The sequence below is a fragment of the Ostrea edulis genome, chromosome 2, assembly GCF_947568905.1.
Source record: "Ostrea edulis chromosome 2, xbOstEdul1.1, whole genome shotgun sequence".
NCBI lineage: Eukaryota > Metazoa > Mollusca > Bivalvia > Ostreida > Ostreidae > Ostrea > Ostrea edulis.
In genome coordinates this window covers 40289746-40311174 of record NC_079165.1, presented here as the reverse complement: position 1 = coordinate 40311174, position 21429 = coordinate 40289746, and the positions used below count along the sequence as shown (strand labels likewise).

The window sequence follows — 21429 nt, the reverse complement described above, 5'->3', positions numbered from 1 at the left end:
AAAACACCCTATGACTACTATCTATCAGAAATATCATTCTAATTAATTACTGAGGAATGCAAAGTTAAGACTCATCAGGGGAAATAACTCTGATATTCTATCAATAATATCAACATAATTTTCTACATATGGAGGAATTTTATATACCTTTTCATTGAAGTGTTTGCGGTTTTTTTCCTTTTGAAGAGACAATCTCTGCTACAGCAATTCCAGGACCATCACGTTGCTGTACACATAATACACTAGTATTAGCATCATCAGAATGAGTAACATCTTTGAAGGATTTTTAAACAACAAAATGTCTTAGAGATACTGCTCACTTACCCCGCATTCTTCATAGACCACAAATACTTGAAAAATACACTCATATGATAAGCATAAAGTTGATGTTCTACAGAACTGAGTTTGAGGGTGCATACCAAATATTAAGTGACAAGATACTGATTAAAACAGTAACATAGTACTAAGTACTGGATCTTTTTTCTCTTCCTATCTGATGACAGGTTCTGACTCAATTACTTTTTCTTCAACCGAGGCATACTTCAGACAGTGACATCACGGAACTGGGAAAAAAGCTTTATTACATATCCATTACAAAAAATAGCAATATGATTCATTTAATACATTTTCACAGAATAAGAAACAATACTATCTGTGTGTCTATGAAAAAATTAGAATAACAACAGGCTTTATATAAATAATGCCTTTGTAACTGAAATAAACAAAGGTGAAGTTCATTAAGTCTGTAGATCACTCCTTTTTAATTTTTTTCAATGGTGATTCCTGCTCCCCCTCTTTTGTTCCCTCCTCTTCTCCTACAGTCACATCAGATGGCGTGGCCGGGGCACTAGGTGTGGCCTCAGAGACAGAGACTACTGCCTCTTGTGAGGACATTATAGAATCATCAAAGTCATCTGTCTCATATTTCTCCAACTTCCTTTTCAATTTGTAGTTCATTGATTTCAATTCTGATACGGTTTTCCTCATATTTCTGATTTCCTGTTCTCCATTTTTCAGTGAAGTATAAACGCTTTCTACATTTGTGAACTCTGCTCTTAATTTTTGTGCCATTGCTTGCATTTCATCAAGCGTTTTCCTAAAGAAGGAAGCATGCTCTTGTGGTACTCTGGAGGAAATTTTTGAAAACACTCCCTCTAGCTGGTATCCTTTACTGGTCATCTCCTCTGCAATTTCCTCAAGATTAGTAATTGTCGTTGTATTCATCTTACAGTTCTGTAAATAATGTGCAGCATCATATCAATAAAAAAGCCAAATAGAAAGCAGGTAAGAATCTAAAACCAACAGCATTTAAATATCATAGTGAAACATTACAATACAACACTCTCAAGAGAAAATCATAAAACATATCTAAATCTCAAATTTAAAAAACAAATGTGTTGGAATGTTTCATTATGTACTTCAGATCTTATCTCTGGGTAAGATTATGCTGTTATCTATTGCTTTTAACTACTTAAACTACATATAGATACATTAAATAATGAGACAAAGACATAAATACTTGGGACATACAAAATTAATGTATTTGTGTATAGTAAAAGTTATTTTAGGGAATTTGAAGTGTTTTCAAAATTATTTTAAAGTAATTCTTAAATGTATTTGTCTCACTACATATTAACATGACCTTCAGCCTCACAGCAATACACCATTTTACAAATTTAAGCACTAAATTATTAACACTACAAAACAATTGTCTATCATACGAAGAAATCTATGATCTATGTAGTCATAAAAAATTTAATGTGAATGAAATATACATGATGATTATTGAAAGCAAGCAATGGTATATTACTTTGAGTTGCCCGGGACCCACCACATGGAGGACTTATATATGGATGTACATGGAAAATCTATCTAGCATGCTATTTTCATATATAGGTTGGTCATGTTAGTGTCATTCTTGGACAAGAGCCTCATTGAGCTTTAAAGTGAGAATGAATATAAATCTTCTTTTTTTAATGTTTACATCATTTGAATTAAATTAAAGGAGATGGATAATAAGCAACAATCAAAACTATAGATATAGCTCGTCCAAGAATAACCAGGTCCCACAATATAAAAGCATGCGTGATTATGATAGTCACACAATATAAATTCAATATGAACGAGCTATAACTGTGTTGGGATGCCAATAAAAATGTCCCTGAACACCTCCCCATGTCAGAAATGGTTTTTAATGCCAGATATGCACTCAGGATCCTCAAAAAACCCTAGAAACTTAATTTGGTTGAAATTCGACGGACTTTTTTGGCCGCGATTTTCTTCAATGGCGTCCATTTTGAAACATTTGAAAATAGATTGGAAGGAAATACTGATGCTTCAAGTGAACTGTGGACCCTCGATTTACCCCCAGAACCCAAATTTTGTAGATATTTTACATGTAACACTTTTAAATATTTCGGTATATGGCGGCCATTTTGAAAATGGTGGTTAAAAAAAAATTGATGGTGGAAATGGACTCGGGTTCACCAAATTACCCTAGAAATAGAATTTGGTTGAAATGAGGCAACCTTGATTTTTTGACGTTTTTGGCCGCCATTTTGACACGGCGGCCATTTTGAAAAGTTGATTGCACCCCTCCTTATGACCCCCTATCGGCTCACAAAGTTTGAAGTGGATCTGTCGAAGCACTTTCATAAAATCGCGCGGACAAATTTCTCACTAAAGAAGAGGAATAATAAGAAGATTGATCTGTTGAGGTTTTACGCCGTTTTGGCAATATTTCAGCCATTTTACGGCGGTTCACTTATTGAATGATGTGTGGTTGTGAATGTTTGAGTTTCCCTGACAGCCCCCAGCGAGCCTACTCTTTTTCGAACATCAGGGAACCGATCTTTTGCGTGCCAAGGGGGTTGTGATCCTTGACCCGGGACACCCTTTAACGTCCAATCCGACGGACATAAAAGTTTAAAATATATAAAGATTGGATGATTGATTGAATATTGTTTTACGTCCCTCTCGAGAATATTTCACTCATATGGTGACGTCACCACTGCCGGTGAAGGGCTTTTAGGCCTATGCTCGGCGCTTATGGCCATTGAGGAGGGAGAGATCTTTATCGTGCCATACCTGCTGTGACACGGGACCTCGATTTTTGTGGTCTCATCCGAAGGACCGCCGCATTTAGTCGCCTCTTATGACAAGCAAGGGGGTACTGAAGACCTATTCTAACCTGCATCCCCACGGGATAAAAAAAAAAGGTTAAAAAACTAAAAACAATTCGTGTATATAAACAGTTGTATTATAAAAGTTTTCAAATTTTCTGTAAAAGTCGCATTTTTGTAAATATTGTATAATATAATGATTGTCAATATTTGTAAATAGTTATTTCATTGATTGTACACTATTAAACAGTCTATTTCGTATGGGCGTAAAATCACTACCCATTGTTATGGAAGTCGTTTTTAAGAACATCAGCTAGACTGTTTATTTTCAGACTAAATAATGTAACCGATAAAATACTTCCTTGTGGCACGCCCATTTCTTGTTCGAAAATGTCTCAAAATGTAGATCCTAGACGAACATTGAAATGTCTATCACTTAAAAAATCCTTGATGAAGTTTGGTAAATGCCCTTTAAGGCCTATATTATGAAGGTCTTTAAAGATACCGTATTTCCATGTGGTATAATTATGCTTTTTCTAAATAAAAAAAATATATAGAGACGACATGCTCTTTGTTAACAAAGGCATATCGGATATAGGTTTTTTGAAGTCTTACTAACTCGTCGATTGTGGTTCGATTTTTCCTGAAACCGCATTGTATATCAGTTAGAATGTTATTGGAGAAACGATATCAAGCGTTCATTGATCATCCGTTCCATGGTTTTACATACACAGCTTGTTAAGGCTATTGGTCGATAATTATTAGGATCTGAATGATCCTTTCGCTGTTTTGGAATAGGAATAATTGTAGCCTGTGACCAGGGAGATGGGAAAACCACTTTCCCAGATCATGTTAAAAATTTGCAGAAGACATTCCTTGGTAGGTTTAGGAAGATGTTTTATGATTTGATAATGGATCTGATCCGGGCCTACAGCTGTATCATGAGACTTTTCTAGAGATTTCAACAACTCATCATACGTAAATGGTTCGTTATAACACTCACTGGTTTCAGATTAAAAATCCAGTTTTCTGTTCTTCTTTACTTTTTTTGAAATAAAATTTGGGCTCATGTTGTCTTTTGATGAGTTTTTAGAAATAGTATTAGCTATACTGTTACATATGTCTTTCTTATCTGTGACTATTTGATTGCCCACCTTTAGGTGTTGATATTTTTTACCGGAACCTTTTCCTTTTATTTTCCTAATCGCATTCCAAACTTTATTCATAGGAGTATGCGAATTTAGATTTGATACAAATGTTTTCCAGGATTTTCGTTTACTTATATTTATGGTTCTACGAGCCTTTGCTCGATATATGCGAACATTATTCAGATTTAAGGAAGTTGGTGATCTATTGAATACAGGCTTTCAAGCGGGCCCTTATTTTCCTATATTTCTACAACAGCCCTTATTTTCCTTATTTCAGCTTTAGAATCCTAAAAAAGAGCCCTAATTTTTTGTTGAAATTCCTACATTTTCAAATTTTGAAAGTTTAAATAAATTTGACATAAAGTAAGTGTTGGAATTTATTAAATTTAGTCTTAGTATACTTTCAGAAAATGAATATGTTGATTAAATGTACATCTCAGAAGACATCTTGATGGTTATCAGCTATATTCAGCATTGATTGTGAGCCATGGGAGTCCACCTGAATTATATCATGGTTTGTGCTGAATGCCGAATATGGCTGTTGATGACCACTGGTATTATCTTCTGAGTGGGTAATTGGTTTTTAGGTCACCTGGGTAAACTTGCAATTAGTTGTCGTCCGTCGTCGTGCGTTAACAATTAAACATTTTTAACTTATTCTTAATAACTACCAGTCCAATTCTTTTCAAATTGGGTATGAAGTATCATTGGGAGAAGGAGGACATAAATTGTAAATTTCAGGACTCCAGCACCCCTGGGGCCTTAGGGGCAGGGCAAAAAACTGCCCAAAATTGACCAATTTTCAAACATCTTCTCAAGAACCACACACATGTATGAAAAACTAAATACATAGTGATGTAGAGCAGGAAAGCTTCTACCACAGTTGTAAATTTCATGATCCCAGGGGTAGGGGTTCTGATCCCAGGGCGGGGCCAAACTTATTATATAGTGTTTATTTGTAAAACACTTAAATAACATTTTCTTTAGTGCTTTTGAAACTAAATGGATAGAGTAAGTAGACTTTTACTAAACTTGTAAATTTGATTTTTCCCCTGGCGAGTAAGGGTTTTGACCTCTGGGTGGGGCCAAACTTAGTACATAGTATTTATATGTAAGTTTGCTGATACTGTATAAAATCTAAATGCATACTTAAGAATAGCAGAAAAGGATGTACAAAAAATGGTAAATTTCACAACCCAGGGTTATGACTTTAGGATGAGTCCAAATTAGTAATATATTTTGATGTTTTAATGTTAATACACCTATTATTTAAAGCCTTTCATCAGTGTATGCACTTTTGAGCGCAGTGAAGTTTTAAGAACACATCTTGTTTTATACTGTTCCTGAACATTAGAATTTAGCTTAGATATTCATAATAGATTTTTTTCTAGATTTCATAGCCCATGGAAGTAGTGATACTTTTTCACTAGTATCCAGGTGACCAATACGGCTTGTGGGCCTCTTGTTGTATTATTGCTCTTGGAAATGGTGAGTAAAACATTTTTTCTTTCCTATTGATTTGTAAATTTAACCCTTATTTTTGTCTAAAAAGCCCTTTAAAAATCCTTTAAAAGGCTTTTTTTTTTTTTTTTTTTTTTTTAATAATTTTGCCCTAAAAATGTCCCTTATTTTTTGCAAAATGTCACTTGAAAGCCTGTGAATAGTCTCTCTGCTTTTTTGCGAGCTTTAATTGCTTCACTGCATTCTTCTGTAAACCATGGTTTTTTGATTTTGGTAGAATTTGTCGAGGTTTTGGGTATGCATTTATTTGCTATTTGTAAATTGTAATAAAGTTTCAGTAAATTTTTGAATGGGGTCTGGATGGTTTTCAAACTTTATAGCTGCGATATCTTGCAGACACAGAGCTTCAAAACATGACCAATCAGCTTTGTCGAGTTTCCAGTTCTTAAGAGGATTGTTTTCTGGAGGATTATTTGCTTTAACAATAATAGGGAAATGATCGCTTCCGCACAGATCGTCATGTACAGACCAGTTTAAATCCAAAAGTAAAGAGGGATCAAGTATACTAATATCGATTGAAGAATATGAACCATTGCCTGGATGAAGATACGTGTTAGAACCGTCATTAAAATTACAGAGATTGTGGTGAGAAATTGCATCTTCCAGGTTTTTTTTGTTTTTTTGTTTTTTTTTTTTTTTTTTTTTTTTTTTTTTACCTTTATTTGTTATCTTATCACTACCCCATAGCGGGTTATGGTCGTTAAAATCGCCCATAAGTAAGAAAGGGGCTGGAAGTTGTTGTATTAAATCTATGAGTTCCCGAGATTGCTATTGTTTGAAGATTTGTTTTCAAATTTATTTGGCCATGAATGAAGTTATTATGGACTGCTATTGAAGAACCACCAAAGGCCCTGTCTGTTTGAGCATAATGGTTATACATGGTATGGTTTTTTAAATACGTATCTTATCTGTGTTTTTCAAATGTGTTTTTTGTAAACATATGGCTAGCGGGTTATGTTTCTGAATGAGTAACGATAGTTCATTGAAATTTACTCTAAAACCTCGACAATTCCATTGAATAAATGTTGGATGATTCATGATTTTTTATGTCTCACCGGGGATATCCTCCCTTTATACTTTTTTGGAGAAAGACTCCGAACTCGTGACGGAGAGTTTGATGGAGTAAACTCCATTTCCTCCAAAACTTGTTCTCCATTTCTTGTTGTGTATAGTGACGGGATCTTTTGCCCCCTTGGGCACTAGATCGTTATACTGTCTTGATTTGTTTTTCCGTGGAGACGTGTCACATCTTCCAGACGATTTGGTGGTGTCTGCAGCCGCAGGCTTATCAGACGTCACAGCTACAACAGCTGCATAAGTCGCAGTTACAACCTCAGTTGTGGACCCTGAAGAGGTAGATGTCGAGTTTATTTTACTTTTGTCCTTAGGTGACAACGAAACTGTTGTTGTTACTACAGAAGTATGCGGGAATATATCATTCTGACAGACTTGTGTCGACATATTCTTCATTGAGGGTGATTTTAAAGCAGTTGCATACGATGACAGATTTGGTTTAGGAATACTGTACATGTTTACAAGCTTTTTGGCCTCGTGGTAAGTTATGCGTTTTTCAGCTTTAATCTTTTGTATTTCCTTTTCTTTTATCCAGATCGGACATTGTTTAGAGGAGGCCATGTGGTCACCTTTACAATTTTTACATTTGTGTTCTTTTGGACAACCTTTTCCATCGTGCCCCTCTTCACCACACCTGAAGCAGGCTTCGGAGCATTTACAGTTTGTTTGGCCATGGCCAAATCGCTGACATTTAAAACAACGCAGCGGATTTGGCACAAACATTTCTATTTTCATCTGGTAAAAACCTACTTTAATATTTGCTGGAAGTATTGGCATTCCAAACGTTAACAGGTATGTATTTGTTGGTTCAATGGTGTCATTTCGGTTTTTTTTGTTTTATTTTTTGTTTTGGTAAACCTTTTGACATTGACCACTCCCTGGGGTTCCAATTCTTTTTGGATTTCCTGCTCAGGAACGCCATCCAGGTCGTGATCTCTGTCAAAAAGGATGCCTTTAATCTGATTCAGTCCATAGTGAGTTTTACCAATCACAGGTATACCGGCTAGATCTTTCAAAGTTAGTAAGGAAATTGAATGTTGTTTTTTGGAGACTTCAATAAGAAGAGCTCCAGATTTCAATTTTTTGACTGACTTTGGATTTCCAATTATTCCTTGTAGGCCTTTTTGTATAACAAAAGGAGATACTTTTGTTAAAGGTTTTGTTTGTGTCTCTGAAAGTTTTGCCTCAAGTGTGATGAAACGGGGCCAGTGCTCGTTTACAGAAGTAATCTGTGCATCATTGAAAGGCGTCTCCAAAGCTGTTGAGAAACAACGTGTTTTTTTTTTTTAAAAAGAAGCCATAGTAAAATGAATAATATTTCGGAGTCCTTGCTCCCTGCCCGCCACGGAGCGCCAAAAAGGGCGATGTCAAGTCAAACGGACTTCCTGTAAGACTGACACCAAGAGGATACAAGGAATCTATACTCAGACAAAGTTTACCTGATTGACCCTAAGGATACAAAGAATCTATACTCAGATAAAATTTACCTGATTGACCCTGAACCACCGCTTGATGTATACATATCGACATGAAAATGTTGGTGTATCGGAAAATTACAAAAACAGGAAGGATACTTATAAGGGAATTGCAGGTACATCAATACTATTTCATGGAGATATTACCAGCTCGGCATGACCAGCCGATTGATCAAGTCGGGTCAAACTTGACCTCCCGTCTAGCAGAAGTTGGGGCCAAAGTGAAGTGTTGGACAACAGACACTATAAACCCCAGTGTCTATAAACCTCAGCAACCAGGATCCCTTTCTCCGTCCCTTCGGGTTGCAACCCACGGCAAACTGGTTGCCCCTATTTTGTCGCCTCTTACGACAGGCAAAAGGGGGTGCCGAGGACCTATTCTTTTCACACCCGGGTCCACACGGGGGGATAAGAAGAAGAAAATAATAAGGAACGGAGCAAAAAAAAAAAAAAAAAAAAAAAAAAAGAAAGAAAAAAAAGAAGAAGAAAATAATAAGAATAATAAGAAACGGAGCAAAAACAATAATATGCCCCCGACACTATGTGTTCGGGGACATAATAATGTAATATACATGACGATAATTAAAAGCAAGCAATGATATATTACTTTGAGTTGCCTGGGACTCACCACATTTAGGATCTTTATATGAGTGTACATGGGAAAATAAGGCTGTCAAGAATAAAAATATATATGAAAATATAGGACTAGTAAAATTCAAATTTCTAGCATAACTAAAGATTGAAAAGCATATTTTAAGGTACATGATAAGATATAGATACATATATAGATATATAATACCTAGTCCTATAATACAAAAACATTTGTGCAATAATTAAATTGAAAGTATAAATAAATTACCTGGAATTCTCTCTAAATTCATGTCAAAATGAAGTAATGTAGAGTTTCATCTATATCTGTAGGCATGACAAGAAAAGCGCGGAGAGTATTCGAAGTGGATGTAGTTTATGGAAAACAGGGAAATGGTTTCACAGCCAAAAAGTCAAGAAAACTGATAATTCATGCTATATTTGTCAAAGTCCAAGGGTTGTAACTGGACGAAAAATCACGAAATTCACTGTTGATCTGTAATTTGTTATGGCAAAGCAATGTACCAAATATCAAATGAATATCTGCAAGCACATACAAAAAGTTCGGAAAACTAATAATTCATGCTTAGCTTATTTTTCTAAGTCCAAGGGCCATAACTTAGTGAAAAATCAATGGACGGAGACGAAATTCAAACTTGATCTGTAACTTGTTATGGCAAAGCAATGTACCAAATATCAAATGAATATCAGCAAGTACATAAAAAAAAACCGGAAAACTAATAATGCATTTTATTTTTCTAAGTCCAAGTGTCATAACTTAGTGAAATATCAACTGACGGAGACGAAACTCGAATTTGATCTGTAACTTGTTATGACAAAGCGATGTACCAAATATCAAATGAATATCTACAATCACATGAAAAAAAGTCCGGAAAACTAATTTACAGGACTGACGGACAGACAGACAGGCGGACGGAGCGCAAACCTAAAGTCCCCCTCGACTTTGTCGGTAGGGGACTAATTATATAGAGGGCTTGTTGCGGGTGTGACCGGTTAACAGGGAATGCTTACTCCTCCTAGACACCTGATCCCCCATCTGGTGTTTTCAGGGGTTCGTGTTTGCCCTACTTTTAATTTTGTCATTTTTGTGGGAATTTTGAAATTGATCACTGTTCCTTATGATCACATTTCACACTAAGGAGAACATCATTTATCTATTATGTTAAAATGTGAATTATCTCCCCACCATACTATATGACCAGCGTAAATTGTTGTGGAAACACCAGAAGAGAACACCTCTAAGATAATACTATATAGAGACTGTGCTCTGCGTTATCTACGAGAGTTTATAGAGATCATACTCTGTAGGTGATTCACGAGACTATATAGAGACTGTGCTCTGTGCGTTATCCATGAGAGTTTATAGTTTCCGTACTCTGTTGGTGATTCACGCGAGTTTAAAGAGACCATGCTCTGTGTGTTATCCACGAGAGTTTATAGAGACCATACTCTCTAGGTGATTCACGAGACTATATAGAGACTGTTCTGTGTGTGATATCCACGATAGTTTATAGAAACCGTACTCTGCAGGTGATTCACGAGAGTTTATAGACTGTGTTCAGTAGGTGATCCACGATACTTTACAGAAATCATGCTCTGCTGGTCCTATAGGTACAGCTGTAGAAGACAAGGAGAGAAGCTAAACAAGAACTTGGACTGAGTGTACACAATTTGTAAACTTCGCTGCTTTTTCAAATATGATCCCCTTCTTGCATCCTGTACAACGGACATTCCCCACCATTGATAACATGAATCACTGAAACAAATTGAATTGTGAAAAATCGTATTCACACAATCATAAGTTCCTTGAAAAATGACCATCTAAACAACATGAAAGGTGTGGATTTTTAAACAAGAGGCTCATGGGCCTTATCGCTCACCTGAGTCACCTTGGTCCATATTTAAAGATGTTCCCTATATATTCGCAAAACTTTGATCATCATTTGTGGCCCCAACCTACCCCCAGGGGCCATGATTTTTTTTTTTTTACAAACTCGAATCTGCACTATGTCAGGAAGCTTTCATGTAAATGTAAACTTCTATGGCCCAATGGTTCTTGAAAAGAGGATTTTAAAAGATTTTCTCTATATATTTGTATGTAAAACTTTGATCCCCCTTTGTGGCCCAATCCTACCCCAGGGGCATGATTTCAACAAACTTGAATTTGCACTATGCCAGAATTTGTACTTTCCTAGCGCAGTAGTTCTTGAGAAGATTTACAAATATTTCCCCAATATATTCGTATGTAAAACTTTGATCCCCTATTGTGGGTTCGTCTTACTCCCGGGGGCCATAATTTGAACAAACTTGAATCTTTACTATGTCAGGTTCTTGAGAAGATTTTCTCTATATATTTGTATGTAAAACTTTGATGCCTTATTGTGGCTCCATCCTACTCCCGGGGTCATGATTTTAAAAAACTTGAATCTGCACTATATCAGAAAGCTTCCATATAAATTTGTCCTTTCCAAGCCCAGTGGTTCTTGAGAAATTAAAATAGAAAAGAAAAAGATTTTTCCTATATATTTGTATGCAAAACTTTTATCCCTATAGTGGCCCCATCCTATCCCAGGGGTAATGATTTTCACAAACTTAAATCTGAACTTTGCCAGGTGTTTTCAAGTAAATTTCAGCTCTTCTGGCCCAGTGGTTCTTGATAATTTTAAAAAAGATTTTCTCTATATATTTGTATGTAAAACTTTGATCCCCTATTATGGCACCACCCTACCCCCGGGTATCATGGTTTTAATAAACTTGAATTTCTACTATGTCAGGAAGTTTTCATGTAAATGTCAGCTCTTCTGGCCCCGTGCTTTTTTAGGAAAAGATCTTTAAATGACCCCACCCTATTTTTGTGATTATCTACCCTTTGAACGGAGCATGGCCCTTCATTTGAACAAACTTGAAAGCCCTTCACCCAAGGATGCGTTTCGCCAAGTTTGGTTGAAATTGGTTTAGTGGTTCTGGAGAAGAAGTTGAAAATGTGAAAAGTTTACGGACAGACGACGGACAACAGGCGATCAAAAAAGCTCACTTGAGCTTTCAGCTCAGGTGAACTAAAACAAAAAAACGACAAGTGTAATTACATGCACATATTGCTTAGGAAATTACTAATACACATCATTTGATATTGAAAGATTCAAAGTCTCCCAAAATAATCGCTCATCTCTATCCATACCCGTCATCGGCCATTTTGAACACACGATTTTCCACCAAATGCGTTTTAGTTGCTCAGGCATATCTCCTAGAGGTATTTTATCCTTAAGAAGAACAACTATCTTTGACTCCACATGATTATGAAATGCATGTGTGATAGCCATTTGCACTTCATATCCAGCCCACTTACTTTGTAGAAAGTTTCTTGTAATAACGAACAATATTTTGCGACTTTCATCAATGCATCTTACAATTTCTTCTGCAATGAGGCGTCCAGGTATAAAATTTTTCTCATCCAGACATACTTTCATATCCGAGTTTGTGAGGTTTTGATAAAGTTCTGTGATGACCCAGTTTTGATCATAGGCCGAGTAACAGATAAAGACATCGTATTCGTAATGTTTCTTTTCCGTCTCGTATTTCTTACCTCGGAGTCGAAGTCTTAAACGAAGGCTGATATATTCCAGAAATATCCTATATTTACAAACAAGTACGACGGATATTGTGATTGATATGGCAACACAGACAAGCACACTTGAAAATTCTAACCAAAATGTTGCAACACAAGACAGCTGATACGCCCTCCAGTTACTAAATTCAAACAATCTATGTAAATTTGGTGGGGGTTTCCCGTCAAATTCACTACAATTTAATATTACTATATCATCAAATTTCCTTTCAATAAGTCGAATAAACTTTATAGACTGCTCATACTTACAACTACAGAACAGTGGGTTCCCTTCGATTGCAATAGACTTATCACTGAAGTGATTTAAAATTAAATTATAGTCCGTCTTCGATATTGTTTTGATTTTGTTAAAACGCAAAGAGAACTGGGAAAGAAATCTCATGTATAATACTGCCTGCGGAATGACTTCCAACAGATTGTAGTCTAAATTCAATGTTTCTAGAGTATTTATTTGTTCTCTAAATATTTCTGGATGCAGAAATGTGAGTTCATTGGAAGATATATTTAGAGATTTCAAATTCTTGAGACCCCGAAAACAATCAGCATTGTGGTTCAGTATTCTGTTTAGTGATGCTTTTGTGGCATCTAATGTTTCTAAATGTTTTAATGAACAGAAGAGCTCGCAAGAAAACATATAGTGGTCAGATTCAAGCAACATAAAAGATATATTCAGGAGTACAAGATTTGGACACTGAAATTTCGTAAATATTGTTCCCTCTATGTTAGAATGGTGTAAGATGAGTTCTTTCAAACCATTTGCTGCCAAAGTTATTTCCATTTTATGATGGTCTAATAACACTGGGTGAAATTTATTGTGCGAAAAATTGATTTTTTCAAGCGATTTAGCCAAATACACTGTGACATTTGGGGCCAGAAATCGTTGGATTTGAAAATTAAATGAATCACTCAAATACCAGGCACCTTCAAGATTAAATTGTTTTAGATTCGATGATGTCAAGAATCTTACAAAAGAGATATGAAAACTTCCCCACACATTGTTGGACAAATCTAGGTCCCGAATGCATTTTTCAAACAGTGTCCCTTTCACGTCTACAGCGAGACTTCCGATATTGTTATGTGCAAGATTAACTGTTTTAATACACATGTTTAACATTGGACCAACGGCCCATTCATCTAATACAACAGGATCTCCAAATTCCTGAACGTTGTACGTAGCTATAAAATAATCCATTGTATGACCCTCCAATGCCTTTAATGATCTTAAAACTCGAGTAACGTTGCATGCAGAAGATATTCTCATATTCAGCACTCGGACGACATGAAACCATTGCAGCACGTTGTCTGATATATCGCAGTTGGTCCCGTATTGACGGATAAAAATGTACAGACTAGTGATTGGCGAAAATCTCAAGCCCATGAAAGATTCGTTTGTCAAGCGGATTCCCGAATTCTGAGAATATAGAAGAACTGTTTGGAGGTTGCGGAGTAATGTAAAATTCTCATCGAAAGAAAACCTTTTGAACACACTTATCGACAATGTCTGCAAAGACGTCAACCGTGACAACTCTCTGGATGGATATCCAGCATACACAAAGTCGTTGTTTAGGATTTCCAGTAATTTTAGGTTTTCCATTCTGGAAAATGAGCTGTTTCTTAGAGTAAATTTAGAAAGACTACAGTTGGATATGTGAAGAATTTCCAGTGCTGTTAAGTAAGAAAATGCTTCAGATTCAATTACAATTATTTCGTTCCCATCAAGATATAAAGACGTGATTTCTGTTACCCTTGTGGTGTTCAAAAAAGTTGATTTAGAGATCCTCCGAAATTTGTTGAACGATATGTCTAATCCAATGATGCCTGTGAAATTTCCAGTAGATGGAATGTTAGGAATGACATCCAATGAACCTCTACTGCAGTTCCAGACCAGTCCTCTGTTTCCTACATCATTGGTGAAGGGGTCCATTTTACACACAGGTGTAGAGACTACTGAAACTAAATTATGTTTCTATTTAATGATTACTAGTATTCGATTTTGTTCTTTGATATCCATTCACAGATGCATTGAATCGTATATAACATTAAATACTACTTATTTATCATTATATGATAATTGCTCAAAAAATATATTGACGAATTTGAGTAATGGTTGGTTGGTTAGTTGTATATTGTTTTTTTTTCCAAAATTTTTCACTCATATGGAGACGTTACCCATTGCCGGCAAAAAGTTGCCAAACTTAGGCGTATGCTCGGCGCTTGCGGCCTTTGAGTAGGGAAGAATCTTTATTTTGCCACACTCGTTGTGAGTGACACGGGCCTCGGTTTTTGTGGTCTCATCCGAAGGATCGCCCGGGCCCATTTAGTCGCCTCTTACGACAAGCAAGGGGTACTGAGGACCTATTCTGACCCGGATCCCCACGGGAAAATTTGACGTTTTCCAATACTGATACGGGAGAAAGTACAATTAATTGAAAAGGAAAACGTTAATACAAACATACTTTTTAAAAGATTGAATATGTTTGATGGGCAGATATGAAGACATCACACATAAAAGTGTTTTGCATTCTAAATTCATTATGTTGTAATTCCTCTAAATTTCGGGGGAGGGGGTGTTACACTGAATGAGATGAGAATCCTTGTAACAGACTACGAAGAAACTACATTTGTACTCCTTGCCAATTTGCGATCACTTATAATATACGTAGTTTACTTGTTCAGAATAAGAACAGCTACAATTTTTGTCGACAAAAATGTCAGTGTCATTGATCAACATTGCCTTTATTCACTGAAAATTAAAGAGTTGAAATGTCCATAACAAGATATCAGCATTGAAATAAGAGAGAAACAATATTTTTCGGTGGTTAAATTGGGACTCTGAAATTCACAATATAAAAATTGTATATAAAAATATTACTAGCATTTCTTACATTACAGGGGCCTCCGTGGCCGAGTGGTTAAAGCATCACGCTCAATATACACTGCCTCTCACCTCTGTCGGCTCGGGTTCGAATCCCGCTCGCGCCGGTAAGTGAGAAAGTTTCCCAGTTTACTTTCGGAAGGTCGGTGGTCTCTTCCCAGGTACATTGTATCCGGGTTCTCTCTTCCACCAATAAAAACTGGACGCCTCCAAATAACTGAAAAATTGTTGAGTGTGGTGGAAAACATCAATCAATCTTACATTACAGTTTTTAAGTAACTGCTATCAGACTCAATATATATCATTGTTCGTTATCTTCACCTTTCATATCATAATTACAAAACAAATCTGAAGTTAACAGAAAATTTCAAAGGCTTTTGCTAAAATAGCATTCCCTAAAGAAAATACACACTGTAACTTTTACATAAAATTCAGTAGTTATTATCATTTGTGTTTTATTAGATAGCTCACATGAATAAAATTTCATCATACAAAGCTCGCCGTACATGCAAGGTGAAGATAACGAACAGTGATCAATCTCATAACTCCTACAAGCAATACAAAATAGATAGTTGGGCAAACACGGACCCCTGGACACACCAGAGGTGGGATCAGGTGCCTAGGAGGAGTAAGCATCCCCTGTTGACTGGTCACACCCGCCGTGAGCCCCATATCCTGATCAGGTAAACGGAGTTATCTGCAGTCAAAATCAGTGTGCCAAGAACGGCTTAACAATCGGTATGAAACACGTCAGACAGCATTTGACATGTAGATGTAGGGGGTGACCTTGAATCATGACTAAGTATTTTGAATTAGCGGAGTGCTAGTTTTGACCTATTTTTGCCATAGATTCCAAATCGTGAAAAATACCCGTAATAATGGCGCCGGTGATAATTGATTTAACAAGCAAAGTTATTGAAAATTGAAAGCCTCTTGAAGTGAGGGGGTTGGGGTTGGGGTTGGGGTTGGGTTTTGTTTCCTATCCCCCCCCAAACAAAAGAGTCGCTAAGGTAATACAAACGGACGGCCTTCAGATAAAGTGAGGGCAGACGACATACTAACTTGGATTCGAATAATCTTCAGCTTTACGACACTTTAAAATCTCGTAAATCCCCATCATGTTTTATTTTGTCCGATCAATTAAAAATCATGATTCATATACAGTTAAAACTTTTCCCCCAGAGGGAAATGTCTCGTTATCATCAGGGGGCTACTATTGCCTGAGAAATGAATGTTGTGTGTGCGTGTGTTTAAGCATATCCAAATTCAGGGTTTATAAGATGGGATTTTTCATATTGATCTCGCCTGTCGTGACTGTACGTCTCATTCGAAAGACCTGCTATTCTAAATGACGAGCGTTAGGCATAAGAACACCACCTATCTTTTACGTCGTAAGTTTGACATCCTGTGGAGTCCCGGGTTAGAATAGGTCCTCAGTACCCCTTGCTTCTTGTAAGAGGTGACTAAATGGGGCGGTCCTTCAGATAAGACCGCAAAAACCGAGGCTCCGTGTCATAGCAGGTGTGGCACGATAAAAATCCCTCCCTGCTCTAAAGCCGTAAGCGCCAAGCAGAGGCCAACAATTTGTAGCCCTCATCGACTATGGTGACGTCTCCATATGCGTGAAAAATTCTCGTGCGGAACGTTAAAATATATGCAACCAACCAACCTAAGTTTGACGAGGTCAAAACATAAGAGGCACTTGAACCCACGACCTCCCGTTTTAACGGTTGTTGCTAAAACACGGAACGGAACGGAAAGTACTGTATGCAATAATGTTAAGGGGAGGTCAGCATTTCGTGAAATCAAAAGGCTTATTATGAACAAAGGAGGGAGAAATTACAGAGAGAACGAGAAGCAATCCACTGTTTCATAATACTACATACTAATGCATATATACGAATTTTAAAACCATTAACTTACCATGAAAAATATTAAGCAAGCGCCTGTGGGTACCATCGTTTTCCCCGGCTTTGTCATTTTCTGCCCCCCCCCCCCCCTCTTACCCGGTTTCGTGTTTTTCTGCCCCAACCCCACCCCCCGATTGTGACAGAACATTGTTTCACAAATAAAGAAAATAATAAGATAAACATACTGAAAAAGACTTGATTTATGATAATTTTACCCCTTTCAAATTTTACATCCAATGAATAACCCCCCAAAACAGCATTGTAAAAGATAACATATTTTTTTCAACAATTTCCCCAAACATAGCCTTTTTAAATCGACCTTGCTTTTATTTGAACTATATATTTTCAAGATAATTAAATTTGTATTTAGTTCTACACCTGGTGTATGCATTTATGTATCGCACCAAAAACGAACGAGTCCGGTGTGTATAAAAGGTTTTTCCTCATTTGGGGTGAATTTATGTGAAAATTCGTACCAGCGGATTAGTGTTGAACCCAAGAGATACAGCGAGAAAGAAAGATTGGAAAAAACCCAACGAAAACTAAGGTGAACTTTACGACCCATAGTATTAAGGAATTAGCTGATTTATTTCATAATATATGAAATAGCTAATATGCTAACAGAGAATTTATGTTTGAATGGAATTAAAAGGTCGTCTCATTATTAATCTAAATGTAAGATACAAGTATTTAGTTTAGAAATGAACTGCCAGAAGTCCTCCCTATCCAGGATTAGAGTGCTGTAGTCACTAAGTCAAAATAATAAATCAAACACAAGATGTTTTAACTTGTTGACTTAAGATAATAAATTATTGTTGTTTTATACATACAATACACACACAGTATTATGTGTAAATACATATATATGTTCGTTAATGACGTTTTGCCAAGAGGGGGGGGGGGGGGTATAAACCACATGTGTTCTTTCCATTCTCTACCCACAAGTGTCACTGCTCGCTGACATATCTGTCAATGCCATAATTTCAAAATTCTTGTAAAACGCTTTTTAATTTTTTTTTATACAAACGCTTACTTCGCTTAATGAATTATGATGCAGAATTTTAAGATAAAATTGTTTTACCGTTTGTAAACAAATTCCCCAAATTGTAATCTTAACACCCCCCCCCCCCCCCCCCCCCCCCGAGTTTTTGTGCTATCTTAGCTACATTAATCATTTTAATTCTTAAATTCCGTTCCGTTTTAGCAACACCCGTTCTAACCACTGAACTGTTTTTCATCCCGCAACTGAGGTATTTCGTTTTCTAAACTATACTTTTATCTCAGTATTCATCTCGTTACGACATTCTGTCTTGTAAATGACTACTTTTTTTTTTTTTTTACCTGTTTATGGTGACATTTTATCTCGTAATGGTAATACATGCCGCAGTTGGGAGGGGATTTAGTGCCCCGCTTCGCCGTTTGCTGTTTTAGTTAAACATATGCTGACTATATGTACAGTGTATATCGGAGAGAAGTGTACTTATTGATTACCTGCATCATTCAGAATCGTCAATATAATGATGATTCCTATAATAATCATCTGTAAAACAAAGAAGTCTAGATTATGTTCAGGTAGAGTGTTTTCATTATTAAGAAATTATTATTTTGACTTTTTCAAATTATGATGAAACTCTAATAAACTATGCAAAGATCAATTACCTACAAAACGATTTGTATTTTTTTTTTTTTTAAATATAAACTAGTATCATACAAGATTTAAGAATTTGAAGAATATCAAACCACGTACCTCCATGATTCAAAGTTGATAAGGAAGTAAAAGAGAAGAATTTTTCCTGGTATGCTGATAAGTTTCGTTGATATTGTTTTAGATCATTTAATTTTTTCCTGTTTTCCATGAGTCGAAGATACGATGATTAAGTGGTTGATAAGACATATTGACAAGAGGGGTGGATCCAGAATTCGCATTTAGGGGGAGAGGGGGCGCATATATGGAGCCGAAGACACGAAGCAGTGAGAAGGGTTGATGCGGAGGAGGGGGGGGAGGTAATAAAAAAAAGACCTAAAATAATCTGAGAACAGTTTCTTTGATTTCTGTGTAAACTTATAATAAAATGTTTGCGCGCTAAATTGTGTGGGCGTGACAGTTTATACCTTTCGGGTGGTGATTTGATTGTCGGAATAGGAAAAAAAGACAAAGAATTACTCAGAAAAAAATATATGTAGATTGTAAATATACATAAAATCAGAACTAAAAACAGAAGACACATGAAAGGCGAAAGAAAACGAACAGTGATCAAACTCAAACTCCCACAAGGAATACAAAATAGAGAGTTGGGCAAACACGGACACCAGGACATACGAGAGGTGTGATCAGGTGTCTTGGAGGAATAAACATCCCCTGTCGACCTGTCACACCCGCCGTGATCACCGTCTTAATCAGGTAAGCGTAGCATTCCGTAGTCAAAATCAGTGTGCCACGAACCGTTTACAAATAACAATCGGTATGAAACACGGCAAACAGCATTTGACCCAATGCTATGTTAATATGGACAAACTAGATCATTATAACGGTATGAAACACGGCAAACAGCATTTGACCCAATGCTATGTTAATATGGGCAAACTAGATCATTATAACGACCACAGAATTTGCGAAATGCTGACTAAACGATACTGTTAAAACCCCTATAACATCATCTTCTTTGCCAGTAACCTGCTTCGATTTAAAAACTGATCATACACAGAACAAACTCTTGCGTAGTGAATCAGTTGAGAACCTCGCATTGGGTCAAATGCTGTCTGACGTGTTTCATACCGATTGTTAAGCCGTTCTTGGCACACTGATTTTGACTGCGGATACCTCCGTTTACCTGATCAGGATATGGGGCTCACGGCGGGTGTGACCGGTCAACAGGGAATGCTTACTCCTCCTAGGCACCTGATCCCACCTCTGGTGTGTCCAGGGGTCCGTGTTTGCCCAACTATCTATTTTGTATTGCTTGTAGGAGTTATGAGATTGACCACTGTTCGTTATCTTCACCTTGCATAAACAACATATGGAGGTGATAATGGTATATTGAATTTGGCTCCACTTGTTTGGCACGCTGTTTTTGGCTATATTTAGATCTAAAACTTCATAGTTATTTCGGATTTCAAACATTTTGGTTCAGCATCACTGAAGAGACATTATTTGTCGAAATGCGCATCTGGTGCATCAAAATTGGTACCGTATAAATTTTACATATTTATGGAAAGTTGACGATGGAGAAACTGAAATAATTCCTTTTGTCATAAAGTTGAGTTGTTATTTTGCCATTAATATCAATTTTCAATAAAATATATTATCTAAGTACGAAGAAAATGTGGATGACTCCGTTGTGTATTTTAGCTCAGTATCACAGGAATATGTGGAATTGATAGATTGTATCTTGTTTAACGTCCCTCTGGAGAATTTTTCACTCGGAAGGAGACGTCTACAAAACCGATAAAACTGTCACTACCTATTTTAACGACTTGGGTCTGTCGCGGCCAGGATTCGAACCCCGACATGCGAGGCGAACGCTCTACCTCCAGACCACCGCGGAATGGACATATGAATGAATATGATTATTGTTAACACCGAGCGAAGCTTCGGTCCGTCCGTGAAGCAAGGCTCTAAGGTAACACATATGTACAAGAAAGAAGTCAAAACCAGCAAAAGAATAAGAGATAATCTCTATATACGTTCACTGAAATTTTCATTATCCATATGGGAGTCACCATTTATTTTTTCATTACCTGCCTCAACAACTATTCGTGTTTTAATTTTGAATGCCAATAACAGAAGTCTCTGACGTGCAATTCGTAATTTAAACACTCAATTTGTTCAAAGGGAATAGTATATTAATAATTATCATTGTAACAGTTTTTAGCAAATTATTGCATAGAACACCTTTGTCTGAAAATAATGAAAATATAAATACGCTTAATTTTTCACCAATTTAAAGTTATTGGTTGATTTTTTAAATCTTACAAAGATCTTTTAAATTGCAAAATGGGTGTCAATACAAATACTTAAGATATTCCGTAAATAAAAAAAATCATTGTTTTACGATCCCTTTTGGAGTCTC

General features: G+C 36.5%; 2 protein-coding genes across 7 annotated transcripts; both read right to left on the bottom strand.

Moving 5' to 3' along the window:
* Positions 1-562: 562 nt before the first annotated feature.
* Positions 563-19869, bottom strand: LOC125679332 (toll-like receptor 1). 6 transcript variants are annotated; one of them, XM_048918476.2, is made up of 6 exons: positions 19107-19862; positions 18851-18899; positions 15522-15666; positions 14319-14527; positions 8969-9010; positions 563-1233 (listed from the first exon to the last, which is right to left on the bottom strand). In XM_048918476.2, the coding sequence occupies exons 2-6, from the start codon at positions 18857-18859 to the stop codon at positions 751-753; spliced, it is 888 nt and encodes a 295-aa protein (XP_048774433.2). In that variant the 5' UTR covers positions 18860-18899; positions 19107-19862; the 3' UTR covers positions 563-750. The 6 variants fall into 6 exon arrangements, 5 of the variants coding, with proteins under 5 accessions (XP_048774433.2, XP_056009962.1, XP_048774428.2 ...); XM_056153987.1 differs by lacking the exon at positions 15522-15666 and having other exon boundaries at positions 19107-19861; XM_048918471.2 differs by lacking the exons at positions 563-1233; positions 8969-9010 and having other exon boundaries at positions 11068-14527; positions 19107-19869.
* On the bottom strand, positions 5306-7742 carry LOC130051670 (uncharacterized). The gene has a single exon (XM_056153988.1). The coding sequence runs from the start codon at positions 7640-7642 to the stop codon at positions 6863-6865; it is 780 nt and encodes a 259-aa protein (XP_056009963.1). The 5' UTR covers positions 7643-7742; the 3' UTR covers positions 5306-6862.
* Positions 19870-21429: the final 1560 nt, after the last annotated feature.